The sequence below is a fragment of the Anarrhichthys ocellatus genome, unplaced genomic scaffold (assembly GCF_004355925.1).
Source record: "Anarrhichthys ocellatus isolate YVR2014 unplaced genomic scaffold, GSC_Weel_1.0 scaffold31, whole genome shotgun sequence".
NCBI classification, from domain to species: domain Eukaryota; kingdom Metazoa; phylum Chordata; class Actinopteri; order Perciformes; family Anarhichadidae; genus Anarrhichthys; species Anarrhichthys ocellatus.
In genome coordinates this window covers 2,498,001-2,513,904 of record NW_022280061.1, presented here as the reverse complement: position 1 = coordinate 2,513,904, position 15,904 = coordinate 2,498,001, and the positions used below count along the sequence as shown (strand labels likewise).

The window sequence follows — 15,904 nt, the reverse complement described above, 5'->3', positions numbered from 1 at the left end:
TCTGACACTTTAGGAAATTATTTGGAAATTACAGATTTGTAAAATGAAGCTTTCCCAGAACAATCAGACCAATCATATTTGTTGGACAACCATGAGGTCAAACTGAATATGCTTTTTGCCATTGTCGTTGCATTTGTGTGTATAATTATTAAGCTGCACAGCCGACGAGTGTAACCAGTAGAAGTGTTACAGCAGCTAATAATATGACGGTCTTAGCTTCAATTGCTGGGTAGCTAAAGTTAAACGGGCTCAGCCAATTGGTAAGTATTAGTGCAGTGATTTCATTAGGCTGTCACGTCTACAGAAAGCTACCACGTCCCAACATTTCAGTTCTTCAGAGAAAAAAAGCTCAATGGCATTTGTTTAACAAAAGCAGCACCATGCATGCATTTATTTGCACATTACGTATTAAATACTGACACATCAAGAATGTTCATTGGCATTAAATCTCATTTCTTATTGTTTCATGATATAGACAAAGCGAACACTTTACCTTACTGTTGAACCTGCACATTGTGCACAGTTTCTGAAAATACAGTGTGGCACTAGACCCTGGAGTGTTTCAAACATAGGAACATTTATAAAACATGAGCATTTTGCATGAGAGGTAACTATGAATCCTCTGCGCTTCTTGATATGGCTTTGGTAGTTCCACTCCTGTGAAAAATACAGTACTCAGTAGTAATCCTCACAGGAAAGAGAAGATCGACAGCGTCTCCTCCTTTTTTCACCATCCTGTGTTTCAGTCGTCATTGGAGGTATGTTCAGACATTGTTGTTGTTTTAAAATTATTGCTGTATTGTAGTATTTGTAACATTTATTTAAGACGCTATCATTCAAAGTCAGAAGTCTGTAACTCCACCGATGTGCAGCGACTTCAGGTTCCCCTCGCGTACAGAACAGGAAGTTGAATCAGTCCTCCTATCAATCCTGTATCTTCTCTATATACCACCTAGGAGAAAAAAATAATGCTGTAGGAATGTAACATGGCCTCCTTTACCTGTTCGTTCTCAGGCAAGATCATGCAAGTCTTCATCTGTCCAAGTCAATGCAGTAGCAGGAAGCTGGTGGATTAGCTTTCACACAACTGCATGCACTGCAATTCAATATATCACACAAGTAACTCATCACAGCAGCTGCCGGTTCAGGTGAGGTCCTCCAAATGTGAGGCTTTAACGACAGGTTTTTTTGGTCGATTTTCCGTCCTATCGTCCTCACCCTGAACACTCACGATCTGTGATCACAAAACCATGTATTTATCCACAGTAAAGGGCCATGTCTTCATGCACTGCCAACAGATCTGTACGTGCTTGTAGTTGAAAGCCACCCCAAACCATCAAACCTTATTCTACGCCTTCTCTTTCCCACCCCTCCTACCCTCAATGTCCACTCCCAGGACTATCCTTGTGTATTCATAGACGACGTAGGACACGCTGACAGCAGGGACCACTTTCAGCAGGTTGGGGGAAATTCCTCGATAAAGTCCGGCCACACCCTCCTGCGTCACGATGCTGTAAAGCGAGGCCAACATGGAGGGTTTGGGGGCTCCCTTCACTGAAGCTGCGGGGAGAGAAACAGATGAGCAACATTCTGGTCTCTCACTACATGTGACTCTGATGAACTGTGGCATCTGGTGCTGATGCACAGAAGTCATGTTTGCCCTTGATTCTAATTGTACGTTTGTATAAATAAGTTAAAGGACTATCAAGGTGGTTTTGCTTCTTTTTTGTTTTAGCTCATCAACCGCAAATGTGGTTAACAATCTGGCATTTCATGTATTATGAAAGACAGAATAGATCTGGAATTACATTACTGCCAACCATTTTCTAAAGCATATCAGGCAAAGACCTTGGAAACAGTAGCTGGACAAGAAAATCTGAACTCAAGGTCCACTTACTTTTAACCACATCTCTCAAACTCTAAATACACTGCATATCAGCAAGCGAGTAGATTTTCATACCATGCTGAAATTAATACAAGCCAATGGCTCACAAGGGGGTATAAAGTCAATCTAGTAGCTTGAGGTATTCTTTGGAAATAGTCAGCAGAAAGTTACGGTATACACAATCTTTATTCATTAAGCTAAATCATTGGTCGGGTCCTTCATTTACACTCTTACAGTGTTTGGATGACAAATTAAAGGAAAAACATGTATAAATTGGCCTCGTCAATGGTCTTTGCAGTTATCAGATGTGCAGGCCCAGCTGCACATCTATGGAAAATGTTGGGCTGATAGGAGTAGGTAATGCTTGATATCGGTGACTGTAGAGAACTCAGGCCTTTCGATACGTTTAAAGTGTGGACAGTGTGTGGACAGTGTGTGGGATGAAGGAATTTCTTTTGGAATTTATTCCTCCAGCAGTGTTCAAGGGGCTTTGAGAATCTATAATCAGGAGAACTGACTTAACTAACAGACTTTACATTGTTTTTTTTCCTGTAATTTGCCACCCATCTGTATCTGTATTAGTTTGACTACAGTTATCCTGACCTTGTGCCTGCATTCGAGTGCGGATCAGTGCCAGCGGGTAACTCGCCAGCTGTCCACAGGTGCTGGAAACGGCACCACAGCCGACCAGCACCATGACCCCTGGGTCAGCTAAACCTCTGTTCCTGTTCAGCCAGGCAAACTTCAGAGTCTGTGGAATAGAGGGAGTGAGAGGAAGGAAAACACTAAGGAGATGCACTGTGACAGCAGTGGGCGTTTATGTCTCTCTGACCTCGTAGACGGCCAGGTCGATGCCGGCGTAAGGGACAATACTGAGCAGGTTGGGTACATAGCCTTTGTAGAAGGCTGCGACACCTTCTCTCTGTAGGATCTGTTTGGCACAGTCTGCTATTCCTGAGTACTGGCCTGTTTTCCTAAGTGTGAGACGGGTCTTCAGCACCTGTGTGGAGAAGAGAGGAGATGGAAAGGAAACAAGAAGGAGGAACAGAAAGAGAAAAGATGTCATTCATTTCACTCGTCGTGCGTTTCCTTGGCACTTTATGGATGTTGTCTTTTATGTGCCTATCAACCTGATATTACCTCCATTGGGTAGATGGCTGTCTGAGCTGTAGCTCCAGCCAAAGAGCCGGCAACAAACCTCTCATGAACCCTCAGATTTCTTGTCTCATTTTTGCTACGCATCACATTCTTGATCTAAAAGTTACAGAGCAAAGGAAAGAATAAATTAAACAGAATTTGAGAGAGTTGTAATCATGAACAAGTGTTAATAATCCACCTTTTCATAAGCTGTGAACTTGATAGCAGTTTCTGGGGCAATTTTGAGCACATTGATTCCATTGCCCCTCCATAATGACCGCAGTCCTCCTTCTTTCAGCATGTACTGAAAACCGTTCAGCACAGTCCCTTTAAAATCAACAAAACCATGGACCTGGAGGAACAGAGTCAGAGAGGTTCATCTCAAAGCTCTGTGCTACAAATCCAAAATGAACAGAAAACTTTCACACACGAATGATTTAAGAGACGAGATCATCCTGACTGACCTGTCGGAAGACTTTGAGGCGGTCTAAGGGAGCGGTCCCAGTCCGAGATACAGATCCAGCGAAGGCTCCAGCCATCAGCTGCCGCCACACATAGCCAGACTTCTTCTCCTCCTCAGAAAAATCATCTGGGACTGTCAGCTGCTCACCTATATCCAACATCTACTGAACCCGTGGTGTAGTGAATGAGGACCGGACATTACGATAAGAAAGGGGAGAAAGCGAGAGAGAAAGAGTTGGAACAAAAAAAGACACCACGTGTGACAACTCAAACTCTTTGTTAAGTTCAGTGTTCCACTATAGACGACAGGAAGTACTGCAAATAATGTGCGTTTGTTTCGCAAGCATGGCTTCACAGATACTTGAAGCAATCAATGCTTTAACCCAACCACGTCGTCATTTACAGAAACTCCATGCTGCTCTTGTTCAGGTGTGTGTGTGACCTCACCATTGAACGTTTCCAGTAGCGCGCTACGTCCTCCATGTTAGTGAGAGGCCTAAACAGGAAGAAGTCCCGCCACTCATTCCAGTCAATGGTCATGGTGCCGTCTTTGTCCATTCTGAGTGACCAACACATAAACAAGTAATGAAATTCATAGACAGTAGAACCCTTATGGTACCCACTGAGTTACAGCGGGTGAGATCGATGATTTAGAAATAGCAGTGAGGAATCCTGTGATGCCTCGGCAGTAAAACAATGTATGAGAAGACGCTTCTTGGCTTACCAAAATCTAACCTATCAGAGGAACTGAATCTACCAAACTAATGCTGCTTTCAAGACACTGAAGTAGGAAATGCAACACAAAGTAAATGAACAAATATTGAGCTCTAAAAATGCAGTTCAACATTCAGGCACCAGGTGCAAGAAAGTTGTGAAAACCCTGATCATAACTTTGGGAAAAACAAAACAACAGCAATAGAAAATAACTAGCATGTAGTTCAGCGGACTGGGTAATTGTGCCATTACTTCAACGGGAGGAGGGATGGATTAGACACATGCATAAGGAGGGTGGAAAGGATCATTCATCTAGCAAAGTGTCTTTTGCATTTAGAAAGAGTGAAACATTGATGGATCATTTCGGGATGCAAAGCTTCGATGTATGAGGCTTAAAAAAGAGCATTTAGCATGACTGTTCATATAAAGTGGTTTCTGGACTACTATGCAAGCCAGTTAAGCTGAAAGCACTCCATTATATTACAAACCTATATTGTCATTGCAGGCAGTAGCAAGGTAGGAAAGTTCTCGCCTCAATGTTTCAGCCCGGGTGTAAATATCGGAGGTAATGTGCATGAATTTACAGTGTTGGGAGTTGTTAACATCCAAGCCAGGTTTGTGGATGTTCTTAGACCTTAATGTGATGTACAATCAGGTATCAACTTCTGTTAGCAGACCTTTGCAGAATCCTGGTGGCATCCTTGAGGCTAATCTCCACACCAATGGTGCGTAGAGAGTGCTGGATCTCTGCTGCATCTATCTGACCTGCAAACATCCACCAGTCACAGGCAGTAAGAGAGAGAGAAGTCAGAGCATGGAAAAGATAGTTATCCAAATATGAACATTTTGAAGTAATAGTGTCATCAATTATTATTTCAGCTGTGAACTGTTGGCTGCTACAGACCGTCATTGTTCTTGTCCAGACTTCTAAACATGAGTTTGAGCTCTTTTTCATGGGTGCGAAGGTACTGGGTGAACTCTTTAAAGTCCAGTACTCCATCCTGGTTGGTGTCTCCGGCCTCCACCATCTGAAAACACAGACAAGCCAGGTCAATAAAAAAGAAATGTCTGAGCATTTGGCAGGTTGTAAAGACAAGTGCAAAAATGCTTTAAAAGAAACCCTAATATGCCAGCATTTCACTGGTCAGAGAACTTATTGTCCCTTCTTTCTTACAGGGACAAACATTTCGTTTTAATCTATCCACACCAGGATCATCATATCATGTTGTTGGATTATTGTAAACGCAATCGATTCATTCTGTACAACACTACAAGTTTGTCTAGTTTATCAGCGCAAATACAACAGAGATGACCCTGACTGCTGCAAAATACCACAAGATCAAGATTGCACTCCATGTTTGTAGTCTTCAAATACTCCGCAACCTTGCCATCTGTTGGACAAATAATGCTACATCATGCGGCGTAGTCGAGGAATGACCAATTAAAAAAAGTGTGAAACATTGAACACTTTGTGTTATTTTAATTAATTTGTCTGTTGAACTACACAACACATTCAAATGGTCCAAAAACATGCAATAGTATTGACTCTCTCATTGACCATGCAGCTCTGTATTTGCCGTTTTTGCAGAATATATTTGTTATTTAAATGGAGTGTATTGTTATTAAAAATGTTTATATGATTCAGTCCCATTCATGAAATCTTATTATAAAGTATTGAAAAAGTGGGCCCAGCTAAATATTCTGTAATGTAATCTCTGACATAGTCTAAATCCGTGGTTTCCTAACCTTATTGGTTTATGACCCCCTAATGATTAAAACAGGAGACATGCAAAATATGTGAAAAGAGAAGTGTAGGACCAAGAGAAAGGTTATCGTTCTCATCTTACAAAGTCCTGTTCCTTGTACTAAAATAGACAGCTGCCCTTTACATGCACAAGCATGTACACACACACACACTCTCACAAAAGGGAGGAGAGTCCAATAAGCCACAATGTGGCTGTGTGAAGATGTTTTTGTCCCCACAACATGAGTAATATATTCACGTTCACGAAAAAGAAACACAAACAGAAGAGAGAGAGAGAGTGATAAAGTGACAGTGAGCCTTCTTGACCACCCACACACTTTTTGTCAAAACAAAGAGTCAAAGACAGACTGACGGGAGAGAGACAGACTGTGTGTATTCACAATAAAGTTATGCTGTTGACGTCCTTGGCTTCTGCTGTTGCACAAACAGAAACGGCAAATCAGAAGGATCAAGTCGGTTCTACGTACAGAACTAGAAATGTGCATTCAGTAGATCTCCGCCAGGTCTGTCTGCAACGACCACTGCTGTATAGTAAGTACATACATACTGACAGGCGCAATAAAAAGAGTCGTGAGTGAGGAGTCAGCAGTCAATCAATGGCAGTTTCAAACAGCCGATAAAAGGTGTTTTGAGAAAGTGTGAATCACCGCAACCACGTGAGGTCCTTGAGTATGCACCCAAAATAATATGCAGTTTGGTGCAACAGTAAGCACGATCAGCCGTGGACATACACAGAGATGCACACATGCACACTCACTCACATATGCCAAACACACAACCGATGTGGAGAGGAGGGGTCATCGGCTCCTCTGATTCATATCAGAGATCCCTCTAAACAACCCCCCTCTCTCACACACACATACACAACACACACAGAGAGAGACAGACATATGTCCAACAGGTTGAACCGTGTCATTGGTTTCCACAATGGCTCTGTCATCAACTGTATTTGTTTAATGTGATATACTGCAATATCCACACCGCACATACATGCCTCTGCCGGGTATCCCAGTCAACAAACAGGTGTGTGTGATACAGGTGTCCTGCTGTCTTACCTTCTCCAGGGAGCCTCTGGAAAGCCCCCTGCCTGCCAGCCCTGTCCGCAGTTCGACGATGTCGATGTGTCCATCTTTGTTGAGGTCCAGCTGATCAAACAGCTCAGCCCAGCGCCTCTCCCTCTCCTGGTCCGGACCAGGAGATTTGCTGTCCTGGCAGTGCGCCGAAGGGAACCAGGTCCATTGGGGTCTCATAACTGGTGCCAGTCAGAGTAAACTGATGGGATACAGGGGCATCAATTCAATCACCACAGGCTGACACAGAGCAGTCCTTACATCTGCCAGAGTCTTAACCCCACAGATACTTACTTATTACAGCAAATTAATTCAAAGACTTTTCAGAAAGAAGTATGGTACGATCAATCTAATGGAAACACGTGAATACATTTACATGTAAATTGGTTTAACATTGCAATCCTTAAACATTGCCAGACTCACACTGTTTCATTAAAATTGATTAAAATGGATGAAGCAGAACCAGAGTTATGTGGGGTTTTTTTTTTTTTTTTTTTTACACCTTCTTCTTCCCTGACAAAACCTGGTGCCTACATTACCCACAATGCAACTCGACCAACAACGGTTCAGTTGGAGATTGGGGCGAGTTATGCTACTGTTGGCTAAAGTAGCCTAAAGCCTAAAAGGTCCAAGAGTAGATGAGGATAATTACCGGCCACGATTCTAATGACAATTTAATTTTTCTCGAAAAAAAAAGTTATTTTGATAAATGATAATTTCACATTTTTGGGACAACAATTATGCAATATTCAGATAAAACGAAGAATAAAGTTCCCTGGTTGACCAGACCACAGCTACTTATGCAACCGGGGCGATAAAGGGTCACAAGCAGACATAGCTTTAATTCAAAGGGTCATAAACCAAGACCACTGATCTAGACTACATTTGGCTGGTTTACACTGACAACAGTGTTAGTTTGTCCTACAACATATATAGGGCATAAAGGCAGCAGGGCGCCGCAGCCATTCGATTCAACAAACTTGATTTAAGAGGTCAGTTTGCATTACAGGTCTGGTTTGTATTATAACATAATGTCTCGGTGTCTACATTTAAGACATGAAGCTATTGCGCAGCCACTGACGTTTATTAGGAGGAGTGGCGCAATAACTGATATTTGGTGAAATGATCAAATATAATCTATAGTTCGCGCGGATTAACGCACATTGATCCCCATACAGTAGACACGAGCTATTAATTTGGTCTACTCACAAAACCTAGGATACCATTTTGTGACTCACTCACTGTCTGTTTATCTCCAAGACGCGGCCCATGGTAGGACGCAAGGGGGTCCGGAGTCAGGACCCAAAAGGAACCAGCGCGTCCGGAGCTCAGTTTACTGGGCCTGACTCCGTCCTGAAACTGGATTTGGCACCGAGCAAGCGAGCAGGTCCCTCTGGATTCAGCGGGTCCCGGGTGGGGGTGGGTGGGGGGGGGTCGGGGGTCTGTGTACACCACCACTGGTCGCTCCGTCTGGTAGATTTCACAGAGACTCTTGTTGGGGAAGCAGGAAGCGAGAGAAACATAGCCGCCTCCTCCCCGCTGGTGAAGCCTGCTGACGGCCGAGTGTCAGATGTGTGCGCGTGGAGGGTGAACACCCAGTGCAGGCTGGGACACAGTACGCGTACACAGTCAATGGTGGGCCACCGCTCATGTCTTGTGTCAGACACGTATTGTTTATTATTGATGCATACTGACAAATGACGGAGCGTAAGTCTCTAAAATTGTTATACAATCCTGCACGAATCTTTCGCACCGTAGGCTACATATTTGTTATAGTATTTGTTTTATAGTAGGTCTATTTTTTTATATTAGTAATTTTTCTATTCTAGATTTATGTTCTTGACTTGTACTTTTCCTATATCCCTGTATGTTTATTGTACAAAGTATTATATATATATATATAATACTTTTATGCAAATGTACTAAAAGAACCCCTCCAGACATTATTATAACGACCATCCTTCTGCACAGTGAAGGACCAGTAAGTAAAACACATTTCTAAAAATAAAAGAATCAATAATGAGCCATTGTACTATACAATTTCAACACACACACACACACACACAATTTGACATTATGCCTTGAAGTGACATTTATGTGACACATATATATTATATGATATAACATAATTTGCTGTGATATACAATAATTAACTGCTGAGAGTCACATAAGCGAATTACAAAATTAAGAAAAGTTACAAAAGTCAGAAGAAGGAAATAAGAAGAAAGATATTGTGGTATTATTTTATTGCAAAGGAGCTGAATTCCAATCACCTTGTTGGGTGTTTTGTCTTATTTAGCCCACATCCGTATCCTTCAACATTTAACACTCACTTCACCATCCTGCAGACCTCTGACTCTCCACAGATGAGTGATGTTGCCAGGCCACCTGCTCCCCTCTCATCACTTTATTCTCTTGTGATGAACACTCTGAAACTCAGTTTGCTTTTGTTTAGGACTGACCTTTAAGACAATTACTGAGGCCTGACCACACACATAATAGAGGTTCCCCTGCTTTAATTTTTCCATTATATGTGCTGACTTGCTTTCTATCTCCTGTTGAAAGGCCTGCATGGTCAGTAAGCACATACACCACCTCTCTCATTCTCCTCTATTCAGCTCCCGTCTCTACACCTGCTGGTCTCAGGGGAGCGGATTGACACATCAGATAGCAAACAGGTAGACTATATATAAGAGCAGCACACTGTGCTTTGGGAGGCTGACTGATAAACTCTGAATAAAGTGTCTCCTGTGATCAAACCCTGCTCAGACTGTTCATTTCAGTTTTGTAGGTTTTGTCAAACTACACACCTCAATGTGTAAAGGGCTCTCCTCCCTGCCCTCGTCATGCCTGGAGAAGTAAGAACGCAACCGGTTCATCATGTTTTCTATGTGAATACGTGATTCCCTGATTGCAGAGTTCGTGTTATGAAGCGGTATATGTGTGTTTCAGGGCAAAAGAGATGCGGGTGAAGCTAAGCCATCTGGCTGAAACGCACCACAAGCAAAGGTGAACCTACTGAAACTCTTATTTCAAATAACTATTGGATCCACTCATCTGGCAGTTGTCACAGTGAAGCTGAATTTTGACCATTTCTGTCTCTCTTCTCAGGGTTCAGGATGGAAAAGCTCTCCAGGACCTGGAAACTCTGCTCAACAGCAAAAGTAAGAACGTTATTTCCACTATTTCTTTTAATACCGCTTCCAATGTGGGTTCATTGTTTCAATAACACACAACAGGTTTGTTTTACAGAAGACATGTTGACATGTCACAGTAGGAAAAGCACAGGTTTAAATGATAAAGTGAATAAAGCGTGCTGGCTCACCGTCACAGCTCACTGGGACACCTGAACAGCACAGAGTCATCGTTAATCTCACTCGTAACACCTGTGCTTCTCTGACAAGTCAAAATGTCTGCTGTGAAAAAAAGCCCAATGCTTGTTTTCTAAATGTCTTCCACGATGCTAAAGAGGAACACTGTGTTAAGCTTGCACAGCAGGAAGTTTCATACTTACATCTCGCAGTACTTATGTCTGTACACGTCTCTGTTCATACGACACTAATCCTCAGGAACGTCATGTCGTCCTCCACAAGCTGCAATCCTTTAATGCAATAACTGACTGGATATTACTGCGGCTAATGTTTCAATAGAAACATGTGATACAAATGCCGATACTTGATTTCCCTAAAACAAATTTGAACTGACCAAAACTGTGATTCACTGTAAAAATAACTAATTGCCCATATTAAAGCAACGCTATGTGACTTTTAAAGGAAGAAATAGAATATTGTTCTTGCAAATAAAAGCTGATTTCATATACAATAAAAACAGACATGTATTGCTCAATTCAATACACTCATGCAGGGTTTGTTGCTCAGCTGTAGATGGTGTGGTATGACCAGTAGATTTGGTGGCTGATGTTAGCAAACTCAACTTAGACACTGTTGTGTAACTGATGTTACCGAGTCAGATCTCAGACTTCTCTACACACATTTACCATTATTTCCATTAAATGTCACGTGGGTGCCGATTGGCTGGTGATGCTCAAGTTAGTCCCACTTATATCAACTAATATTAAATACATAAAAACATTCAAATAACTCTTGTAAATTCTCCATGCTTTTCCTTCTTCTCACATTGGCTTGTTCTCCTCCCAGGCGGTCGGCAGGCGTTCCGTGAGTTCCTGCGTTCAGAGTTCAGTGAGGAGAACCTCGAGTTCTGGCTGGCCTGCGAGGACTACAGGGTTACTTCTTTAAACCTGCAGAAGACCAAGTCCAGCAGCATCTACAACCAGTTTATCAACCTTGACGCTCCACAGGAGGTCGGTGTAGAGGAGCGTGATGTGATGTGTGCAATCAGGATAAAGAGACGACTAGAATGAAAAGAGCTTCTTCTGACAATCCCTTTTCCACTCAGGTCAACTTGGACGCTGAGACCCGGGAGGCTCTGTTGAGTGTGACGGCCTCTCCGTGTGCCGACACGTTCAACAATGCTCAGCAGAGAATCTACAGTTTGATGGCCAAAGACTCCTTCCCGAGGTTCCTGCGCTCCCCTCAGTGCATGGAGGCCATCAAAGCTCCCTAAGCACACACTGTTCATGACCACAGACCAGCTTTAGAAATAGCTGCTGATGAATCTGTACTGCTTGTTATGATAGTATTTTAGTTTAGCAACTAGCTTGTTTTGTGATTGTTTTCCATATGGCAATGCCGTCCTTATGCATGCTGCTGTTTAAAAGTCTCACATATAAACCTCAATTATGAAGCTCACATATTGATGTAACTACATTGTACCGCCATAAGTGACATCCATGAAGGATTTAAATAAACGCCTCATAAAAGACAACTCATGTGTTACTTAATGAGCATCGGTATGTTTTCTGGGGTTTGGCATTAGAAAGGTTACCAGACCGCCGGAGCCCGCTCCTCATCTCTGGTTGACGATCGAGGCCACACGCTGCTACTAACGCAGCACCTGAATCTCTGACCAAACCTTTGCCCGTCTAGTTGCATTGTGGGCAATGTAAGTGACTAGTTCTGTGGATATGAATCCACTATCAAATGTTACCGAGTCCTACAGATTATTCACTCGTTTGTGCCTTTTTGTCACAGATATTCAGCAAAGAAGCTGCCTGGGGGAGCGCTGGGCTCTCAGTGGCTCCAAAGTCAGATAAAGCACACGTTTGTGCTCACTGATACACACGGGCTTATGTGGGAGAGCCACTTGTGATTGTCAACATAATCCACATGCAATAGCTCTCTGAGCCTTAATTTAGGTGAAGTCTATTAATCTAAAATAATAACAATTAAAATATTTACAGTAACGATCAGTGATGGTTGTAATTTATACACACACACACACACACACACACACACATCTCTCAAAGGATTCTCGACAGTGACAGGTTTAAGATTCATAGTTGTTTACTCTGATTATTCATTGTTTTCTGTACAATCATACAACAGAATGTTAAACCCGTTTTACAGAGGTACAACCCAAAGGTCATAAAATCATGGTTTCTGATGTTGGTTTCAGTCAAGATTTTTACAACAAAAAACAAGCAAACAACTCTGTGAGAGTCAATGAAGCTGTATCGTGCTCCCTATTGGAGGTTTATGTAACTCCCACGATCACGTGACACATGCCATTTCCAGAATGTAATCTATGATATCTAGATTCTATACATTTCTTTGTGAACTGAAAAGCAAATAATTAGCATTTGTGCAAGAAGTGTTGTGACTATTTCAGCTTGAAGAGCAGCCGAAACATTCAGGGATAAAAACAACAACACAGCGCTGGCATGTATTCTAAATATGAATCAGAGGAACAATCGTAGATCACTGATCCCATGAGGGGTTTAGCCCGCTCGACCTCAGGTCTGTGTATCAAGCCCTATTTGGAGCTGGTTCCTGGACGGGCTGCTTCTGGGTTGCCTTTACCTTCGGCTCCTTTACCTTCGGCTCCTTTGCGTTCGGCTCCTTTGACCACACTCAGTGGCTTGTGGAGGGATAAGCTCGCCTTGTGGGTCACGTCCTTCTCAATCTTGTTCCTGATGGCAATCTCTAGACCCTTAAGGGAGCAGCAGAGGAGATCATGTTTAATTATAGTAATCGGTCAGGCTCACTGATGTATTTACCGCTTCTTATATCAGATTGAAGGAGATGGACTGACAGAAATTGACGCCTTATATTTAAACGTGTCCTCACCTTCTTCAGCTTCTGTTGCTCAACGACTTGAGCCTTCTTAGGTGCAATGATCCTCCCTTTACAAAGGAAAACAACAATATCATTGTCAAAAATCCAAATGCCATCACCTGCAGTTGAAAAATTTAATAAAAACACACATTCACCGTCTTAAAACAGCCAGGTGCTACTGCAGTCTACTCTCACTACAATAGCCCTCTGTGGTCGATCTGGAGGTTTTTGTTGAGATTGTGGTATTGTTTGATTTTATGGCGTTGTTGTGTTACTAACATCGTATCTACCTTGACTGACATTTACAGGGTGGACAGAATAATAGGAACACCTTTCAGTGGAAACTGTTAAATAGTGTTCAACAGTACAACTAACGTAAACCGTTAAGGTTACCTGCGTCACAGCTCTTATCCCTTATCTTAGGGTTTTCGTTAAATCAGTCGGAGATTCATAGTGAATACAGTATTTTGAAGGAAGGAGCACAACAGTTTTTAAGCCATGTCCTAATATATTTTTTCAGCTGGATATTTAAAATATTCAAACACGAGTCGCTTTAGTAACGTGTTTAGCTGTTTTCATGCTGGTCACGTGTTGATGCTGTTTTGACAAAAATAGTTTTCGCGCCCTTTTGGGCAACATATTTAATCAACAGGAGAGATGTTTAGTTCGTACCTCCTTTCCTCGGTCCTTTCAGCTTGTTTTGATGGGTTTTTTTAGTGACTCCTGGCCGCTGAGTTTTAAACTTCTTGGTACCTTGAGCCATCTTTGCTAACCGGAAATACTCAAAGCTGTTCTTCTTCGTTGTTTCGAATAGTAGTCGTCTTCAGTCTGTGTTGCCTTGCCGCCACCTACAGGAGTCTCAGCGTAGGTTCATATAAGTGTGTTTGAGACAGACAGAAACAACTCGTTCATTTCACTGTGGTTTTATTCTTTTTACTTTATTGATGTGAGAGAGACATCTCTTAATTCATGACTGCACTTTACAGCATTATATTCATGTACATATATATTTTTAAAAAAAAATCCAGTTTTGAACCATTTTCACATTACAAAATTAAACCAGATAAAGTGATTATCAAGAACAATGACGACATACTTGCACTTAAAGAGGCCATCTGAACAACACTCCTTCCATGGTAACTGCAGGCCATACTAATCAGTGAGAATAATACACATACACCTGCTTTGATGAATTAAATCAAAGTGGAAAATATGTGGCAAGCAGCGCTGAATTTTGGCACCTTTGTTCGGGGAGGGCTGGGTGTGTTGAGGGTAGTTTGGTGGAACATCTTTTTAAACAGAGTACTACTGTATATTGCTGCTGCTTTTAAAGCACGGTGTAAAAAATAGCATAATGCAGAAACAATTCAGCTGCAACCCAACACTAAACATTGGCCTAAATCTAGGATACTTTGGCAAACTAAAAGCACCGCCACAAATGATTTGTCACTTTGGGTTCAAGATACAAACATTAGTGAGATGTGGAGACATTTAGTCCAGATTTTTTTTCTCTACAATCTGCTTTGCTGCAGCCTGGCACGTTAAGTGCATGTGTTCATGCATTTCAGTGTTTGAGTCCGTGTAGCAAGACGGAGAGGTAGTGTGTATGGTTGAGGAGGCCTCCCCAGTGTGGTGTACTAATGGCCTAGTTACTAGGAATCACAATGTCATGAAATTAAATTTTAAAAAAAAACACAGCCAAACAGTTATAATCATGATTTACAGACAAACAAAAATCTCATACCTCTTAAAGATTTAGAAAGAAATACCTGGCGGGTCTGACGGCCACAAAGTTGCTACATACGTCTGGAACATTGTCTAAATTTGCCCCCAAACAAGTGAATGTCTTAAACTGTACAAAAGAATGAATAATCAAATGCACAAGTGTCTTTTATGCTCGTGTGTGACCGAACAGCATCTTTGTGAGTTGAGGTTTGATGGGTGGACGGAGGACAAACTAAGAGGGGGAAGATGGAAAGCGAAGGACTAAATTAGCTTATATTACAGCAAGATATGGACAGTGATACTATGGATACAGCAACTAGTATTGACATTAAGCTTTTTTTTTTTTCTTTAGGGTATTTTCTCTGGAACTCTCAGTGGTCTTGTAGAGGAGGTGAAGCTGTGTATTTGTCACCTGTTTTAAGTAAATGACAAAGTCCACCAGGGCAGTGTGTGAGGTCAGAAGGCAGACTAATGTTCCCGGATCTCTGACCAAGCTCTCCTCCAGATATCTGTGGGCTTGACGAGATGGCGATCTGGCTACGTGATATGAACCAGGGTGAAGGAAGGACAGAGGGGCTGCACCTGTAAGGCCCTAGTCTGGCCCTGTGACATTCAGTGCAGCGAGTAGGTGTGTCCCATACAGATTGACATATTTAAGACGTTTCTAAGGAGCCTCTTAGAACAACGAATGCATTACATGATCACTGACCAGGTGACAAAATTGCAGGAACTCAGTCATACACCTTTCACAATAATAGTCTACTGGTTATGGGTAAATAGGAGGTCAATGTCAGGTTTTAAAACAGGTTGCTGCAATGTCATTTTAAACTAGAAAGTCTAGACCAGTGGTCCCCAAACTAAGGCCCGCGGGCCGGATACGGCCCGCCTCCACATTTGGCCCGGCCCCCTGAACAATACCAGAGACGCATTATGATTTTTTTTTCAGTCTGGC

The 15,904-nt window shown here is 42.2% G+C and overlaps 3 protein-coding genes across 5 annotated transcripts; 1 reads left to right on the top strand and 2 right to left on the bottom strand.

Annotated features, from left to right (window-relative positions):
• Positions 1 to 358: 358 nt before the first annotated feature.
• slc25a23a (solute carrier family 25 member 23a) lies at positions 359 to 8,445 on the bottom strand. Of its 3 annotated transcripts, XM_031864757.1 has the most exons (11): positions 8,276 to 8,445; positions 7,019 to 7,235; positions 5,103 to 5,226; positions 4,876 to 4,963; positions 3,932 to 4,043; positions 3,487 to 3,645; positions 3,222 to 3,374; positions 3,026 to 3,139; positions 2,718 to 2,885; positions 2,489 to 2,636; positions 359 to 1,560 (listed from the first exon to the last, which is right to left on the bottom strand). In XM_031864757.1, exons 2-11 carry the CDS (start codon positions 7,211 to 7,213, stop codon positions 1,349 to 1,351), a joined length of 1,473 nt encoding a protein of 490 aa, XP_031720617.1. In that variant the 5' UTR covers positions 7,214 to 7,235; positions 8,276 to 8,445; the 3' UTR covers positions 359 to 1,348. The 3 variants fall into 3 exon arrangements, with proteins under 3 accessions (XP_031720617.1, XP_031720618.1, XP_031720615.1); XM_031864758.1 differs by lacking the exon at positions 8,276 to 8,445 and having other exon boundaries at positions 359 to 952; positions 1,378 to 1,560; positions 4,876 to 5,226; positions 7,019 to 7,173; XM_031864755.1 differs by lacking the exon at positions 8,276 to 8,445 and having other exon boundaries at positions 4,876 to 5,226; positions 7,019 to 7,173.
• A 1,364-nt stretch (positions 8,446 to 9,809) lies between these two features.
• On the top strand, positions 9,810 to 11,871 carry LOC116392922 (regulator of G-protein signaling 5). The gene is made up of 5 exons (XM_031864759.1): positions 9,810 to 9,891; positions 9,986 to 10,042; positions 10,145 to 10,197; positions 11,191 to 11,354; positions 11,450 to 11,871. Exons 1-5 carry the CDS (start codon positions 9,848 to 9,850, stop codon positions 11,615 to 11,617), a joined length of 486 nt encoding a protein of 161 aa, XP_031720619.1. The 5' UTR covers positions 9,810 to 9,847; the 3' UTR covers positions 11,618 to 11,871.
• Positions 11,872 to 12,438: 567 nt separating this feature from the next.
• On the bottom strand, positions 12,439 to 14,048 carry cunh19orf53 (chromosome unknown C19orf53 homolog). The gene is made up of 3 exons (XM_031864760.1): positions 13,900 to 14,048; positions 13,240 to 13,295; positions 12,439 to 13,102 (listed from the first exon to the last, which is right to left on the bottom strand). The coding sequence occupies exons 1-3, from the start codon at positions 13,988 to 13,990 to the stop codon at positions 12,926 to 12,928; spliced, it is 324 nt and encodes a 107-aa protein (XP_031720620.1). The 5' UTR covers positions 13,991 to 14,048; the 3' UTR covers positions 12,439 to 12,925.
• Positions 14,049 to 15,904: the final 1,856 nt, after the last annotated feature.

Coding starts and splice junctions, on each gene's coding strand:
- LOC116392922 (XM_031864759.1), top strand. CDS start 9,848: ATGTGTAAAGGGCTCTCCTCCCTGCCCTCGTCATGCCTGGAGAA. Junction 9,892..9,985: donor CCCTCGTCATGCCTGGAGAA/GTAAGAACGCAA, acceptor TGTGTGTTTCAG/GGCAAAAGAGATGCGGGTGA. Junction 11,355..11,449: donor ACCTTGACGCTCCACAGGAG/GTCGGTGTAGAG, acceptor TTTTCCACTCAG/GTCAACTTGGACGCTGAGAC.
- slc25a23a (XM_031864755.1), bottom strand. CDS start 7,092: ATGGACACATCGACATCGTCGAACTGCGGACAGGGCTGGCAGGCAGGG. Junction 4,044..4,875: donor GCCACCAGGATTCTGCAAAG/GTCTGCTAACAG, acceptor TTGGTCACTCAG/AATGGACAAAGACGGCACCA. Junction 2,886..3,025: donor CAGCCATCTACCCAATGGAG/GTAATATCAGGT, acceptor TTCTCCACACAG/GTGCTGAAGACCCGTCTCAC.
- cunh19orf53 (XM_031864760.1), bottom strand. CDS start 13,990: ATGGCTCAAGGTACCAAGAAGTTTAAAACTCAGCGGCCAGGAGTCACT. Junction 13,296..13,899: donor GAAAGGACCGAGGAAAGGAG/GTACGAACTAAA, acceptor TCCTTTGTAAAG/GGAGGATCATTGCACCTAAG. Junction 13,103..13,239: donor AGCAACAGAAGCTGAAGAAG/GTGAGGACACGT, acceptor TGCTCCCTTAAG/GGTCTAGAGATTGCCATCAG.